We start from the raw sequence: 16711 nt of genomic DNA on the forward strand, positions 1-16711 counted from the left end.
CCCCCCCCCTTTTCGCATACGAAATCGAACATTCCCGCGCGCTTCCCGTCGGGATATAACGCGATCTTGCGAGGAGCGAGACGGCATCTCCAAGTGGCACGCTCTCCGGGCCGTCTAGACGCCTTACATCGCGACGTATCGCCCCCGCTGCTCCGTCGTTCCTCTTCCTCTTTCCCTCGCTCTCTCGTCTTCTCCCCATGGATCTCGCCGGCATCTCGCGATCCCCCCGCGTCGGCCCCTACGACGACGACGACGAGGATCCGCTGGGGAGCGGGTAGCCACCCCTCGGTGACATCGTGAGCGATCGGGCGATCGAGGACGCTCGACGTTCGGTGAGCTCGCGTAATTCGTCGGGGATCCTTCGATCCTCCTAAATGAGCTTCATCTCGAGATTATTCTCCGGGCGATTAAAAATCGTTATGAATTACCGCGAGGGTGCGTGTCGCATTCGTACTTTCCGACACAGCCTTTCGAGGTGCGCGCGCGCTTTTCGCTGTTATCGAAATTGTTAATTCGAATCTACGAGCAGCGCCGCGTCCGCTACTTCGAGCTTCACAATTCCGATGAATTATAAACGCACACTTTTCTTCGAGACGGTCTCATCGATCGCATTTTCAAGAACGAGGCACCTTGACGGCGACCTTGCAGTCTCGGCGTTGAATATATATGGATTACGCGGTTGTATTTACAGAAGGGTATATGATACGTGTTAAGTCACCATCTCGTTTCTCGAGACTCAAGAAGTATCAGTGAGATACCATCGGAGAGCGAGAGAGAGAGAGAGAGAGAGCACATTGTGTCCCTCGCGAGTGTTTGGGATTAATCGCAGGCATATAAGTAAAAACTGAATTACTCGCAGCATAGGAATTCGAGGGGTGAAGTCGTGGGGAAATTAGATTCTCTGTTTGGAACTTCGCGCGTCGTGAAAAATGCGGAGGTAAAAACACGAAGGTTCGCGGTACACGCGCAGATCCGCGAGTGTAATTCCGATTCTTCGCGTGTTTCCTTACAAATAGAATTCCGCGCGCGAATAATAGATCGTCTAAAGTGAGCTCCGGATGAGCGCCGGGCTCTCGTAATAATATTCGGCGTGTTAAACATTCATACGCGGGCGAGACGGAATTCAATGGAGCGCTTTCTCGCTCAATGGCGCGGAGAAACGGCAGGTTGAAGCGTTAATTGAAGACCGGAAGGGCCCGTAAGTAGCTTAGGTAAAGTCAGATATGAGCCGATAGAGCGGGACGAAAAAAAATGCAGCGAGACCGAAAGAAGCGAAGAGAGTGTGAGTCAGAGAAAGAGAGAGAGAGAGAGAGCAATTCGCGAGGAGACAATGCGCGAGGCAACGAAGCTACGACGGAACAAGGGACAAAAACGTCAACGGTTATAACTGTTGTGGCTGCGGTTGCGGCGAGGACGTCTGACGTCTGGCACGGGAGAATTGCACCAGAGGAGGGTGCCGGGGAACGACGGGTTACGATGGGGGGACGGCCGGGGTGGCGGACGTGATACTCGGGCGCGGGGCGATTCCGACGGGTGGTTCCGAGGATTTCGGCTTTATTCGAGCCGTTTCGCCTACCTTTCGGCGATGGATCCCGCGTCTCGTCTGCAGCGGACAGCCAACAGCTACCCCGGTTCGCTTTGATCCGCCTTTTTTCGGAATTTCGCCACGTACGCGCGCGGCACGGCACTCCGGCGAATAGAATTAAAGTGCGATTTAAGCACTTCCGTTCAGATCGAAGAGCGACGATGACGGTGACGGCGAGTGCGGCGCGACGACTGTGCCGACGCTGTTCCGCGAAATTAACGTGAGATAATAAGCCCGCTCATTCCGCCAATTTCGCCGCGTTGCGCTACAATGTCGATCGGGCTTAATTTTATATCGGGAAACATTGTCGATGGGGAAATTGGCTATAAACTGGAAATATTTGGAATTAACTCGATGAACGCGCCGTGCGCGACGCGAGGTGGGATTCGAGTGTGGCGAAAATTGCACGCAGCGAAGTTGCATTTGACAATTCCAAAAAATTAACCTAAGTGCGAAATTCTATTGAGTTTCAAGTGTACACGGTAACGTAGAACATTGATCAATATATTAGCCTGGGCCAATCGGAGCTGGGGATATCCCTGTGTAATGTTATTAAAATTGGTCCAAAAATCGTATATATGTATATGCACTTTTGTGTGCGCACATATGCAAATGTATTTACACATGTGTGCACGCATTGATTTGATATTACTACCAATAGAATAGGAACTGACTTTATGCTGATTTTTTTTAATATCTGAGAAAGACTCTTAATTATTTATCAAGCATTTGACTTTTGCAAGCTGATTTTTGACGATTTCGACAGTTAAAAAAATTAAAATTGCAGATATACGTCGATGTGACACATTAAAAATAAAATGTCAATATAGGATTGATAAACAAGCTTCCCGACTCGTACAATAAGAAAGTAAACAGTCTTTTAATAACACTTTTATCTTAATGAAATATTTTACACGGTTCTTGATTAAACGTACACGTGTAATGAATATCGCTAAAGTTAATGAAAAATATCGAGCGAGTAAATCAAATTTTATTATCATATCAAGTGTATATAAAATTCTCATTTGCAGCATCACTGAACAATGTTCGCTTTATAGAAAAATTAGCAATTTTCCACCGTGTAACATCTGCCGAGATACGATACCACATATAATAAGATCTTATCGCGTTTCTGACAGACGTTCCGAAAAACCAAACGTACTTTCAGCCTAAAAATAGTCCGACCGTTCGCCAAAGGTTAAAGTCAAATGTAAATCGCCCTCCAGGTCGCCGATGACATTTACCTCGACGAAGTCTGCCGTTAATATTATCGTCGATTTTTTCTCGCCGCAGTCTGCGTCGCTTTACGTAGGTGATATGTGTCAGCGTGTGCATTTTTCGCGCGTGCAATCCCGAAGACGCGACTCCTCGTGAGCCTCTGATGTCGTAATGCAAAGTCTAGGCGTGCTTGAGCAACATGCTCAGGCAAATAAAGTGTATGTACCGTCATGATGTCACCTTCTCTATCAAAGTTCCCTCAGCCGTTTACCTATCACACGTGCGGGCACGGCGTGTCAGTGTCGTGGCGAAAGAGAGGTGAGGGACAGTTGAGTCACTTTTGACATTTGTCTTCTGTAGCTTTTGCTTTACAACATTTCAGTAACGACAAAAGTTAAGATTGATTTATTACTTTATTGAGAAAGCTAATGCGAAGTTTGGATGATCTATCTTAATAATTCAGAACATAATTAAGTAGATTATAAAATCGAATCGGAGATGGTAAGGGAAGTTTGGACAAAGTAATAGAAATGACTATACTTTAAATATTAATGCATTTATTATTGTTTATTGTAACATTTGTTAAAGTCATTAATATATACGTGTATGTATGTATTCTATAAACGAAAAATAAATAAAACAAATAAACAGATTAATTGTTTTTCGGTAGAAAAGAAAATTTGTTTGCCTCGGGAAAGTTTTAAATATAAAATGAAACAATTGGGTTTTTAAACAAACAATAAGATTGAAGCAAACTTTTTAAGAACAAATTAACGGAAAGAAATTTTTCTCTTCATTTGCTTACTATTCTTAGCAATATGAGCTTTTACTTTAGAAATAACCAATTAATGTAATGATTAAATAATAAATAAAAATTATTTATTATTTATTAAAACTATTATAATACAGGCAGTGGAAACAAAGGTTTTGTAGAGAAATGATAACATTAAGACTGAAATAGTGATAGTTTAAAAATAGAATCGTATAGACATCTCAAGGAAGGATTGAGACGTACCAATGAAATATCCTAACTTTCCTTAATTGACTTTTTTTATATTAAAATAGTTGTCAAAACTTCTAAGTTAAATATTGAGATTAGTGTACGCTTGTACTGTAAAAGCTTAAGAATTTTATATTAGAATGTGTTTCGAATAAGATTCTTATAAAGTGCAACTACAAATATTAAATATAACAACTCTAATAAGAAAAATAATCACTTCCGATAAGACAAAAATACTTTTACCTTGATTGAAAATTATATTCCTTACAACTTGGTAAACTGAGTTCTCATACGTCTCACAAGAGACACATCGGCTGTGTTTCGATAAAATATATACTACCACCTGTTAGAAAGAAAATAACTCTGTTCCAACTACCCCCCTCGGTACCAACCTTCCCTTGTCTTCTGTATTCAGAGTTGCGTGCGGGCGTTTCTATCTGGACGAGCGCGCATACGTGCGCGCGACGCAAAACTAGAAACTCCTCGGTGGAAAATTTGTCGAAAATAAATTTCTGTTATTTTCAAGGCCCCGCGTTATCTCCCGCGGATTTTTGCGGGAGGCGGCTCGGACGCGTCGCGAGCGAATTGCGTAAGCAAGCTGATAGAGAGAAACCTCGCACGATAAGGCGCTGTTTTTAACCGCTCCGTGCATCCGCACGCGCGAATGATGAGCATGAATTAATTGCCTGCATCGCCTGATTTTGTTATGTCTAATATGTCTTATCGCGCGCAAATGCGCAGTAAATTCGCAGTGAACCGTTAAATTGTATTCGCGAATACTCCGCTTCACGCGTCACGAGCGCGTCGCGTCAGCTTTCGCGGCGAGAGGATGTCAATTGTCTCTCTCGAGATTGCGTGTACGAGTGTAATGCTTATTTTTATACAGACGAACGATAGAAGAAATATAAATAAGTCTTTGGGGACTTGAGGAGTTTTGTAATGAAAAACTGTTTCAATGAACAATGTTCTATTTATTTTTTATTCAATTCATTCTACAATATATGTCTATCTATCGATATGAAAATCAGCACGACATAACTTTCGCACTTTGATATTATTCTCACTCTCGATTCTGCACAACATCTATTTGTTTATTCCTCTCTTGTTACACTGAGAAAAAAGTATTGACAAATTTATTTGTCGGACGTAAGGTTTATTTCACAGAGATAAGCCTTATTTTTCTGTGAAATAAACCTTACATCAAACATCAAATAAATAATATTTGATCCGAGTAAAAATTTACTGAAGAATATCGGAGCAATCGTTTACTCGAACCTTTCTTTGCATGCGCATCCGACGCATCTACGCTGAGAAAAAAAGACTTAAGAATTTATTTGCGAAATATAAGATTTATTTTACAGAGATAAATGTTTATTGAAATATGACGAAATAAAATTGTATTCCTCGCGAGTGAACCAATTAATAAGAAAACTCAAGTATATTTCATAAAAATATATATTCCGTCGTCGCAGTTAAATTTCTTTCTAATCGATAAATATCGAGGGAAACGTCATGAAAAACATTTACTTGTGAAAAACTCGATTACAAAAAGTTTCTCCGCAGTGCGACGTATCGCCGAGTCTCGTCTTACCGCGATTCGGGTACTGACTTGAAGAGAGTCATCGACTTTTCGCATGCACTGAGGGCGCGCGCTACGAGGGCTTTACGTAATTTTTGCAGACGAAAGCCTCTCTCTCTCTCTCTCTTTCTCGAGGAGCGCCGGCCGAGCGAGCGCGGCCGGCAGAAGTCGGGCGAGATAAGATCTCCTCCTGTGTCCCTTAGATTAAAGCGGCTGTAAAGGCAGGCAAACGAGGGGCGGCGTTAACTTCTTGTTTCACGTCCCGGCCGCGGAAATAGTGAGTCATTCCGACCGCGGCGGTGTCGCGCCGAGAAAACTGTCTGGCGGTGGAGCAGCGCGTAATTCGCGGCGGGGATATCCACGGTAGCCGGGGGGAAGGGGGGGGGGGGAGAGCTCGTGACCCCGCGCAGGGGTCGCGCGGGGCCGTAAAAAGTTTCTCGCGCGGGTGAGATTGGGTCGCATAGCGGCGACGGCGACGGTGCAGACGTCGCGCGCGCGCGCGTTGATTGTCGCGGTCGCTCGTTAAAGCGCGAAAAAAGAAAGGGGCGCGGGAGGGACGCGTCCTTGCGAGTTATGACTATTACTAGCGCGTGGTCGCGGCTTTTGAAGAGCCACCGTCGGCGTCGGCCGCCACCTTGCTCGAGGAAGGCGCGTTCGCTACTCCGAATCGCCTCCCCGACGAGTTTCATTGTGGAAATAATCAAAGGAGTCTCGTCGTTGCGAGCGGAACATTCCCGCTGTCAGCCTGGTGATTTATTAACGGATGACGGGGGACATCGGATGGCACCGCGATGAAATTATCGTGGCCAACGACTCGAGTCGCTGCCGACGGAGCGAGCCGACGATCGCTCAGAAACGGAACGAGGAGGGAATCGCGTCGCGATGGCATTAAGCTGCCGGAAACAAGATGTTCCTCTCCGCTCCCCTCCCTCCCTCCCTCCCGCTGCTGCTGAAACCGGTGAGGACGTACGACTTCGGGTCAGTTGATTAACGAGCTGTATCCGTTTTGAATCTTCGTTCGTCTCGGCGTAAACGAGCGCCAAGACGGCGTTGGCGAAACGCGACGATCGGCGGTGTTCCGCTGTGAAATATTCGCTCCCGAGAGAGAGAGAGAGAGAGAGAGACCGATGGTAATTGCCAAGAGGTATGCGTTTGCCAACGAGGATCGCATCGCGCGGATGTCCCGAGCAAATCGATTTCTGATAAGCGCGCGGTCGTCATTACGATGGAATTCGTCCGCCTCTGCGATTTTAATAGCGACGACCGATCCGGTATTTCGCCGCGCCTTCGCCGAGTTCACCGCGCGTGAGGGGAAGCTCAGTTCGGCGATATCGCGCCGACAAACGTCGGAAACATCTCTCGCGTTTCTCGAATTAACTGGCGGCGGGACATTTTCCGTCCCGAGTGATTCACGAGACGAACGACGGGACGTCGGGGACGACGGGGTCAGGGATGGGCTCGCGCGCGCTGCAGGTATTCGCCGCCACGCCGGCCGCGCGAATGGGGCGAGCGGGCGGACAGCCCGGAACGATACAATATTTCTCGGTGGCGTCGCGACGCTGCGTAGCGCCGCCACCGCGAATGACGTCGGCTCTCGGGTTCCGATAAATACGGACTTTGCAAGAGAGAGAGAGAGGGAGAGAAAGAGCGGCGGTTTCGCGGTATCTCGAACGGCTTAATGGCGCTGTTAACTGCCGTATTATTTAACGTGGATTTATGCATCGGTGTGGCGGCCGATTAAAACGCCACCGCGGTTAGCGAAGGACGGTGGCTGGCACCGTCAGCGAGAAAGAGAGAGAGAGAGAGAGAGAACGGGAGGAGGAAGAGAGGACGCAGACGTTGGTCGCCGTATCTCGTGCTCTTAATCCCTCGTTATAGCTCGCTCTGATAAACAGCCGCGCCCGGAACGCGGCGACGGAGGTGGCGAGGAGGGTCGCTCGTGAAAAATACGGAAAACGATTACGACGCGCGTTACCTCGCGACGGTGTGAGCCCTCGTGTGATCCAACTTAATGCGCAGGGCCCGTCATCTTCTTCACCGCCACCGACACGTTCCTCTCCTGCGGCGTCAGCAGTTACGCAGCGATCGACGTATCGCGCTACGCAGACTAGGCTTCGTAAAAGCCTCGTAAATCGATGTTTATCCGATACATCTTCCCGAGATATTTTTGGACAGAGCGCACATCAATGGGCGTCCGTGTACGATGCCTCTATTTAAGTAACTCCGGAGAGAGCAGGTGAAATACGTCTTACAGATGTCTCATTCGAGTTGCTCCGCGATTTATTGCGACCTTCCGCGAACTAACGTCGCAATGTGACGCCAAATGGTAATATTTAGGTGTACAAATTAATTCGGTGCCGTTGCTATTTAATGTTCTGTTATACGGTGAATAATTCTGGTTCAAATTAAAATTTTTTTCCCTGTTCTGTATATGGTGATTTGAAAGTGTCAATCTTAAGCTTTGAGAAGCACTGTAATAATTGACGGACTTGCCGATATCACATCAGAAAACAGTAGTTATCACGACGTGGCTCGAAAAGAAACATCCGAGGCATTCTTTTTGCACTCCAATTGAATGAAAACTGCTGCTCAGTCTACCGAAATGATTTGTTCCGCTTCGAGTGAAAGTGCTGCGACCCATAAAACTTGTTAAAAGACTTTTTACCGGCGATGGAACTAGGCAGGTGATTCAATTGCACGACAATGCGCGGTCATATACTGCAAAAGAGACGATGGATCTCATCAGTACATTGTGCTGGGAAATTCTCCCTCATGCGGTTTATTCGCCAGATCTAACCCCGTCAGATTACCACCTATTTTGGTCGCTTCAACATTATCTGGCGGATACGCGTCTTAACACATTGCGGACCAGACATTTTATTGCTAACCGTACCCAGTAGCCGGGTATGTTTTCGCCTCTAACGACGCGATATGAAATACGAGATATCTCGTCATCCGGCCCCTAACGACGAAATAGGAAAGATGTCTCGTCATCCGTCCGTAATGTGTTAAAACAATTGACGAGGTCCGAAAAAGCAATGATGACTTTATTGTGTCGAAACCGCCAAGTTTTCTCCGTGAAGGCACACATCAGCTACCCAATAGATGGAGTATAGTCATAGAAATTAACGGAAATTATTTCGAACATTAAACTTGTATTTGACTTTTTGTAAATAAACTTTGAATTTCACGAAAAAAGGCACCGAATTAATTTGTATACCTGATACAAGAATAGAGAACGTGAGAAATTGACGGAGGACAATTTTATATTATTTTTGACGGATACGACGGCGCACTTAGTGCGCCAACGCGCCCGCTCGTGTTTCTTTTTGAAACGCGACTGTGTGTGTGAGCGGATTAAAGAATTAGACGATACAACAAACGTCGCTGGCTTCTTCGGTGTCGCGAAAAAATGAGTCATGCGGGGATTCTATGTGTGACGTAAAAAAGCGCCGTACAATCATGTCTGATATGACGTAGATGTTGGTATCAAATTGCAATGTTGCATTGGGAGCTCAAAACCATCGCTATTGTGTCGTCTACAAAATGGTCCTGTACGGCGTAGCGCGTCCCAAAAGGGACGGATATCCATTTTAGACGGTGAGGAAAAAGAATAGCGCGGTGCTGTAACAATATTGCACTTGCCGTGTGGAAGAGCCAAGACACACGACGTCGTTCTCGCTTCCGTTTTCACTGTAACTAACCTGACTGTGTATTAAGAATCCCGAAATATGCGACGTGAATGACATGACAATTATTTAAGATAGTTGGTCCGTCAAACCATTTCCTTAGGAACCCATTGAATTTTAGCTGCATATTGATGGAAATACTACCCATACGTACTGTAAAGTTAAAAAAATGATTGACCATTCATACGCTGGGACAATCAACTAGCTTTTTATAGGTATTCGTATATTAAGGTTAATATCCTATTTTTAACTTCTATTTTTAATTTCTTCTAAACCACATTTAGGATTTTTATAAAAAACTATTATTTACTTTATATTAAGGACTAATATAGAGACATTATATAACAATTTTATAATTATTAATATTATTAACCATTTTGTTTTGAAAATGCAATTATAAGAAATTTACAATTTATAATATAAAATGTACCCTATATATATATATATTAAATCAAATATATTAAATGTTTAAATATTTATATATTACTTTCTATTATGTGTGCGCTTTTACTAGTCCAACTGATGTATAAATAAAGTTTTAATAAGAAAAATAAAAAATAAATAATATCTCCGTGTTTGTAATATTACATATGTATATATTTGCCTGAATTTTGTTCAAAAATTTATTACTCAGCACTCTACCGTCCAATTATTATACTTTAAGCGTCGTTGAAATAATTTCGAAATACCGGGCTATATCAATTATACAATGTTACGCCGTCGGACGAGCACAGACACAAAATATTCAACCGATTCTTTCAATGCGGAAAAGAATTTTGGAGAGAAACGAATTCTTCGGATCTTCGTAATGCCACAGTCCGGATGTTCTGTTTTAGACGGTGGGTTACGAGCGACGTCCAAGTTCCCTGTCTCGCCGAGATTGCAGCCGTTGCAGCGGCGCCGTGTGTAGGAATCGCGTTCAAGAGTCGAGAGTTTTCCAGGACGCGAGGAAGGAGAGGGACAGAGAGAGAGAGAGAGAGAGAGAAAGAAGGAGACAAACAGAGACGGAGAGCCGGCGATCCCTGGCACGCGGAGAAACGGAATAATTCTATGCGCTTGCGGTGCATACACGAGTGGCTGGTGTCGAGAGGGAGAGATAAAGACGGAGGTAGACGAAGGGCGAGTAGGAGAGAAGGAGGACGAGGAGGAGGAGGAGGAGAGAGAGAGGAGGGACGGGATGGCGGTAGTTGGGCGACGGTCTCGTGCATCATCCACGTCACGATCGCTGCCAATGGGATCTTGGATATCAGGTGATGCTATTGGGGATTTGCATCTCCTGGCCGCGCCGAATGCACGAGAGGTGAGGCTCTCGTCCGTGAGCTGGCTGGCGCGACGAGAACGATGGGAAATCCGGTTGCGCCGTCTATATAGGCGCGAGCGCGAGTAAGACGAGGACAGTGCGCGTACAGGGTGCCTCCAAATTAAGCCGTCGAGTCGCACGGGGCATTCTCGCTCCCGATTCCCCGATCGATTTCAGGTCGATCTTACCTCCCGAATGTTTTACGTCACTTTGAGGCTCAGTTATTTGAAGATTTCTCGAATTCGTGATAAGACCCTCCAGATTTTGCGTGGTAAACATCGCTGCGATTCGTCACTGTCAAACAGCGAGAAACGAGAACTGGAAGCAGCTCTGCGCACGAAGCGGCACGATCAAGCTCGTTCCCTCGTAAACTCCTCAATTCCGAGGAATCCCTCGAACGAGATCGCGTGGACCTTACGACCTTACCTAAGACTTCGCGACGCGACGCAACTTACCCGCTGACGTCCGGCAGGGAAATTCGTCGCGTATCGATCCGTCCAGGACGAACAAGTCCAGGAATTCAGCCGGTCCTGTTTGACAGACGTTTGATTTGGGGCCACCCTGTAGGTCGCGGCGGGCGCGAGAAAGAGACGCGGGCAGATAGCTAGATAGTGGAAACGGGAGAAACGAAGAGAAACGGAACATGGTCGATGTGTCTAGCGTAACCCGGCTGACTGGCTGGCTGGCTGGTTGGCTGGCTGGTTCGGGTAGCTGGCTGGTTCGGCTGACTGGATCAACCAGGGACCGTCTAGCTTGCGTCTACCCCGGCACAAGCCCGGCATTATCTATACGTCTAGACACCCCTGCGCCACCGAGAGAAGACCATAGCGGTTTGGCGCTCCGCTTGTAATTTACAGCGCGCCCCGCCGTGTCCCTACACCCACGAATCCGCCAACTCTCTCTCTCTCTCTCTCTCTCTCCTCCACCTCTCTTTCTCTCTCACTCTCTGCTCTCTTTCCACCCTCGTCACTCTCCGCTCCATCCCGTCGCCTCTTTCGCGCACCTAACCGGCTAAGATCGCGCGCGCTCGCACTTCCTCGCGCTTGAGTTTTTCCGCGTGCCCTCCGACCGCTCGTTCTCTCTCCCTCCTCCTCTGCCTCCCCTCGACGCTTCTTCATTTTTCCGCCATCCGATACCGGCTCGAGTGACTGGGATCGGAAGTTCACTGACGTTATCGTAAATCTCGCGTATAGATTGCGAGATCGTTTTTCACGCGCCTCGGAGCGCCTGGCGCGGAACGCGACGAAGGAGAGATAATTGCTGTCTGATGATACGACGTTTGATTTGTCGCCCCGTCGGTTCACGGTTGACGGTCGCGTATCTCTTCTCACCGGTCATTAAGAAACGAGAGAGGAAGAGAGAGAGAGAGAGAGAGAGAGACTCGTCGTCGAGAGTCAGACGAGCGAAACTTTTCGCGACATTTATTAATACGATCGTGCGGATGTATTCGCGCGCAAGGCGCGGAAAGTCCGCGGAACGTTCGCACACACGATCTACCCATGCGATTCAGCCTCCCCCTCGCGTTCTTTATACGACTGTTCTATGGCCGTAGAGAAAAAGCTCGCTTAAATCCGGCATTACGTAACAAAAACAAACTCCGTGCCGAAGTACGAAATATGCGTCTGCGGTTCGCGCGGCAAAGTTCCCGATCGATTCGCGCTGAATAAGCGGCGAGGTAGCCGCTTTAATTTAGAATCGTCGGCATCTTTCGCACCCTAATTCGTTCCACCGAGTTCACGTAAGGCCTCGTCTCACCTGAGCACGAACGCGCAACCCCATCCCTCATCAGTTATAAATTTTTACGAGGGACGCGCGCGCGGATATCGCTCGCCATACGAGTGCAACTTTATTCCCACCGATCGCGTTGCAATCGCGTTGCAATCGCTGCGGTAACGTAGCTTACGATAGAGATCCGAACGTCTTTGCAAAAATGCGTTTACACGACTATCTTTATCTAGATGGCGGTGTTACAATTCCGACTAATTTCGCGCTCGCGAAAAAGCTCGTCGCTGCTTCCAGCAGCGGCGGAAGAGGCAAACTTGCCAACTAGCTGCTCTCACTGGTCTCGCGGATGGCAAGTGGGCACGACGATGAACTTTCGAATTTCGCCGGGCCGGGGAGGAGAGAGAGATCGGGAAACAGAAGGGGGCGGAGAGGGGCGATTTTCCCAGGGGTATGGATCGAGCGGCGATGCGACGGCGAAGGCAGACGGATAGATAGACGGCTAGACCGAGAGCGGAAAGACCGAGAGAGGAAGAGAGAGAGAGAGAGAGAGAGAGAGATGAAGGGAGATAGTGACGACGACGAAGGCGCATACGGTGGCGTCGAAGTCAGGGGTTGAACGGGCTGACGCTTTAAGCGATGTAAGTTACAGAGACGCTCCGGAGCGGTCTCAAGCGTAGATTAGTCGTAATCTGGGTACATTGCACTCTGCAGTGTCCTCGGTCTCCATTCTCTCTCTCTCTCTCTCTCTCCCGCTCATTGTCTCTCTCTTCGTGTCCCTTCTCTTTCTCTGTCTCCTCTGTTAATAAACGCTTCTCTCTGTCGATGCGCTCTCCACCACATCCTCTCTCCGACGCCGGTCGTACATTCTCATAGCCGAACATCGACATCGACGTGCGCTTCGTGTACTCGGCCCGGGTAGACGCTACGTCGTTCGTTTGATTATTTCCCGACTACTTCGACAGTCTGCGTCGAGAGGGAAAGGGAGAGACGCGGGGCGGTCGGTCCTCGCCCTCGTCTAAGCGATGGCTCTGCAGCCGCGGAGTTAGCGCCCGTGACGACGACGACATTCTATCGATAGCGGATTCACGGGAGATCTCCCGGTCTGCGCCAGCTCCGATCTCGGAACCGTAATTCTCTCGACGCAGTCAGCGCATTTCGAGTTATGAATTGGGAAACCGACGACGTCACGGAGGGACGGGGAAAAGGGACGCGCCGATAGTACGCGAACGGAGAGGAAGGTCGGAGGCGCGGAGCGACTACCCAGAACAGGAAATCGCGATGACGTTGAAATGACGAGAAATTACTATGAAAAATCACTTTTCGATTATTTTCTGAATATGGCCGTCATTTTGATGTCACAGACACCCAGATAAGCATATTTCAGTATTCGTCCGCATTAGCATCGTGATTAGCTCGATGCAGACATAAGTGCATTAAAATGTGCGTCCTTATACAATAAGCATTTAGTAAATATGTGGAAGAAGATCAATTGGTGCCGTGAGAATCGCGGCGATACTCTGACTCAGCCATAAATATTGTTGCTTACTTTGCCCGAAAGAGAACGCAATTAACCCGGAATTATTGTAATAATAAGAAGTCGATATTTCGATTAAAATTCTAATAAATGAATATTTTTCAAGACAAGCATATTTTAACCATGTTGTGCTGTAGCAATGGTATCACAAAGCACACATTAAATGCATATTTATTATATTTCAACATTTCTATCTATCTATCTAGGCATTTTCCGTTCTACCTGGGGAGCCGCCACTTTCACTTTGTGTGTGACATTCCCGGGGAAAAATGATTATATATGATTATATATAATTATATAAAATTATATATGAATTTGGTCCATATACGTGGTTACATATATGATCATATATGTCCGTATGGAAAAAATGATGTTACATCATTTAATTAAATGTCGATATCATGTGCTGTCAGAAACACAAGTAGCCAGGATCATCTATTTCGATCGTATTTGCATATTATATAATTTGTAAACAGCAATATTTTTCGTTGCGAACACACACGATTATATATAGCCATATAAGGGCAAATTTCATATATGATCTTTTTTCTCCCGGGTTTTGCGAATTTTTTTGCGCACGACGTGTTTGGTTCACGGCACGATTCGCAAGGTTTTAAACGCGGGTGAAAAAGTGCGCGGCCGTCTCGTGCTCGTTCCAGAAGACGCGCGCGCGAGTCACAATTTTCTCGATATTAGCCGCGGATAACTATAGCGACGCGCCGTGGCATCGAACAAACGCGCATACGCTTCCGACGGATTCATTATTGAGCAACTCGCCCGTTATAAAGAAGGATATCGGAGGAGAAGCGACGTATGTCTGAGGAGAAGCAGAACAAAGAAAGCAAGAAAGTGACCGAAAGGGTGGTCACTATGGGGAAATCGCGCGGGATCGCGTTCAAGAATGAAGTGGTCGCTGACAATATTCGGTAAATACATCGATTTCTTTCGATAATTCTCGCGCATGACACTTGAGTCCGTTAATTGGCCGTAGTTGTGCAAGAAGGATCCACAAAATTCGGATTTTTGAATCTTTGTTACTAATGGATAGTCTATACGTCTTTCTGCATAAAACAAAAAGATCAAAATCTTACGGATTCCTAAAACTAATTAAAAAACAATAAATACTTTTCTTTTTAAATATAGCTCAGCATACATTGTATTGTAAAAATCTTTATGTTTTTCGCTCTTGATTGTTCTGCTTTATATGGATTTTATGTTTATTCTCGATGTGAATTGATATTGATGTGTATCACTCTCTGCCTCCGCGTTTTGACGAATTTTATATCACTTGACTTTCTTTTATGCGTATGTCTATGCGCGTTTGTACACTGTAGATGTTATTGTTTCACCACTGAGGAGGGTCCAATTTAAGATCGAAACGTATGATAATTTAAATGATTGTAAACGCAATCTCTATTTATGTTAACTTCTATTTGTAGAATTTAAATTTTGTTATAAATATATAAATATATAGCACTTAACCTGTTTTGCTCATTATGGCCTATTTTTGACTTAATTAAAAAACAATTTTTATTTTCTACTAATTGTATCATTTTTTATTAAATGCGTATGACTTATTTTTAAAGGGTTAAGTTTGTCAATGAGTACTCTTAAAGAGAAGAGAATGGATCATGTTTGACTCCTTGAGCGATTGTGAAGAACCTCAGTGCTATTTATATTTTTTAAATCATGCATCAAATTTTTATCTTCATCTTTCTCGAAACGTACTTCATGTAGATTGGATCCTTCTTACATAATTATGGCCATTTAATAGTCATTACTTTAAACTTGTCTCACGCGATATACTCAAATCTGAATTTAGTTACATTCGACTTTTTTATTTGAATCTGAAAATATATAATATCTACAACATTGTATTTGTAACCATAATTTAACTGGAAACTTACATCTAACTCCAAATTCAAATTTAAGTTTCTCACTCACCTGAGGCGAGTTTTAACTAACGACTATTAAAATATACGTTATTCATGTGAACGATAACGCTCACTCCTCCCGAACACGATTTGTTTGTCAGCAAGGAAACGAACCTGCGCGAGAAAACATCGCAACGATCGTGGTCGCGCAAGTACGGGCACCTGACCGGGAAATTTTCCAACGAGGTAGCTTAAAAAGAGAGGGAAAGAACGAAAAAAAAAAATAGAAAAGGGAGAAAAAAGAACTCCGCCGAGCGCGGAGAAACATCCGCGCGCGCTGCAGACCGCAGACGAATTTCAATGCGTCCCGTGTCACTGACCGTAGGTGCTGATGGAAGAATGCAGAAAAGCGGCACTTCCGTTGGGTACTTTCAAGCGTGATCCACCGGAAGACGCGGTCGAACGTTCACCGATTCCTTTGAAAGCCTCGCCAGCTGTCCCCAAAACGTCATCCGCGGCCATCGGCCATCGCTCGTCGCGCGCGGAACACAGCCTGGAGTTCACGGGTCGTCTCTACGTCTCGCCTAGGTGGACGATCGAGCCATCCACGGATAACCCAGAATTGCAAGGCGCGATGCAACAACAAAAGTTCATCTTTCTCGGTTGAGATTGCTCAATGATCCATGAAGAAGGAAGAAGATCATTCGTGTCATTGTGATTTTTTCGTTTCGGTAATCGTGCGTTCGAGTTTTTAAGAGCCGTCTGCAATAGTCGTAAATCCTGGTCTACAATAGGTGTTTTAAACTTTAAGCCTTAGGAAATTGACCAATCACAGTCGAGTGTGAAGAGAATAATTAACTGTGATTAGTCAATTTCTCAAGGCATAAGGTTTAAAATACCTATTATAGATCGGATCTAAAATATGCAGTAAGATGTAAGTAGTGAGCTAATTGACCGACCACGGTCGATTATTCTTGGACCGTGAGAATCTAATTGGTCAATTAGCTTACTATTGCTGCTATTGCAGGTGGGTCCTTTAGCTGTATCTTTAATGTTTACCATGCTTTTTCTAAATGAAACGAGCGTATCTGCATATTTGAAGGAAAGATCGAAATAAGCGCTTCGTCTTCTCGAGGGCCGGGTATCATAAAAAAGCAATTTCTATAAGAAATATATATAATATATATATATATATATATATACATAC

The 16711-nt window shown here is 45.6% G+C and overlaps 1 protein-coding gene across 1 annotated transcript; it reads left to right on the forward strand.

Moving 5' to 3' along the window:
• The first annotated feature begins 14443 nt into the window (after window positions 1–14443).
• Window positions 14444–16592, forward strand: LOC106744358. Its single transcript, XM_014619042.1, has 3 exons — window positions 14444–14556; window positions 15666–15750; window positions 15890–16592. Exons 1-3 carry the CDS (start codon window positions 14444–14446, stop codon window positions 16169–16171), a joined length of 480 nt encoding a protein of 159 aa, XP_014474528.1. The 3' UTR covers window positions 16172–16592.
• The last annotated feature ends 119 nt before the right edge of the window (window positions 16593–16711 follow it).

Source organism: Dinoponera quadriceps, unplaced genomic scaffold (genome assembly GCF_001313825.1).
Source record: "Dinoponera quadriceps isolate SergipeBrazil2010 unplaced genomic scaffold, ASM131382v1 scaffold777, whole genome shotgun sequence".
In the NCBI taxonomy this organism is placed as follows: Eukaryota; Metazoa; Arthropoda; class Insecta; order Hymenoptera; family Formicidae; genus Dinoponera; species Dinoponera quadriceps.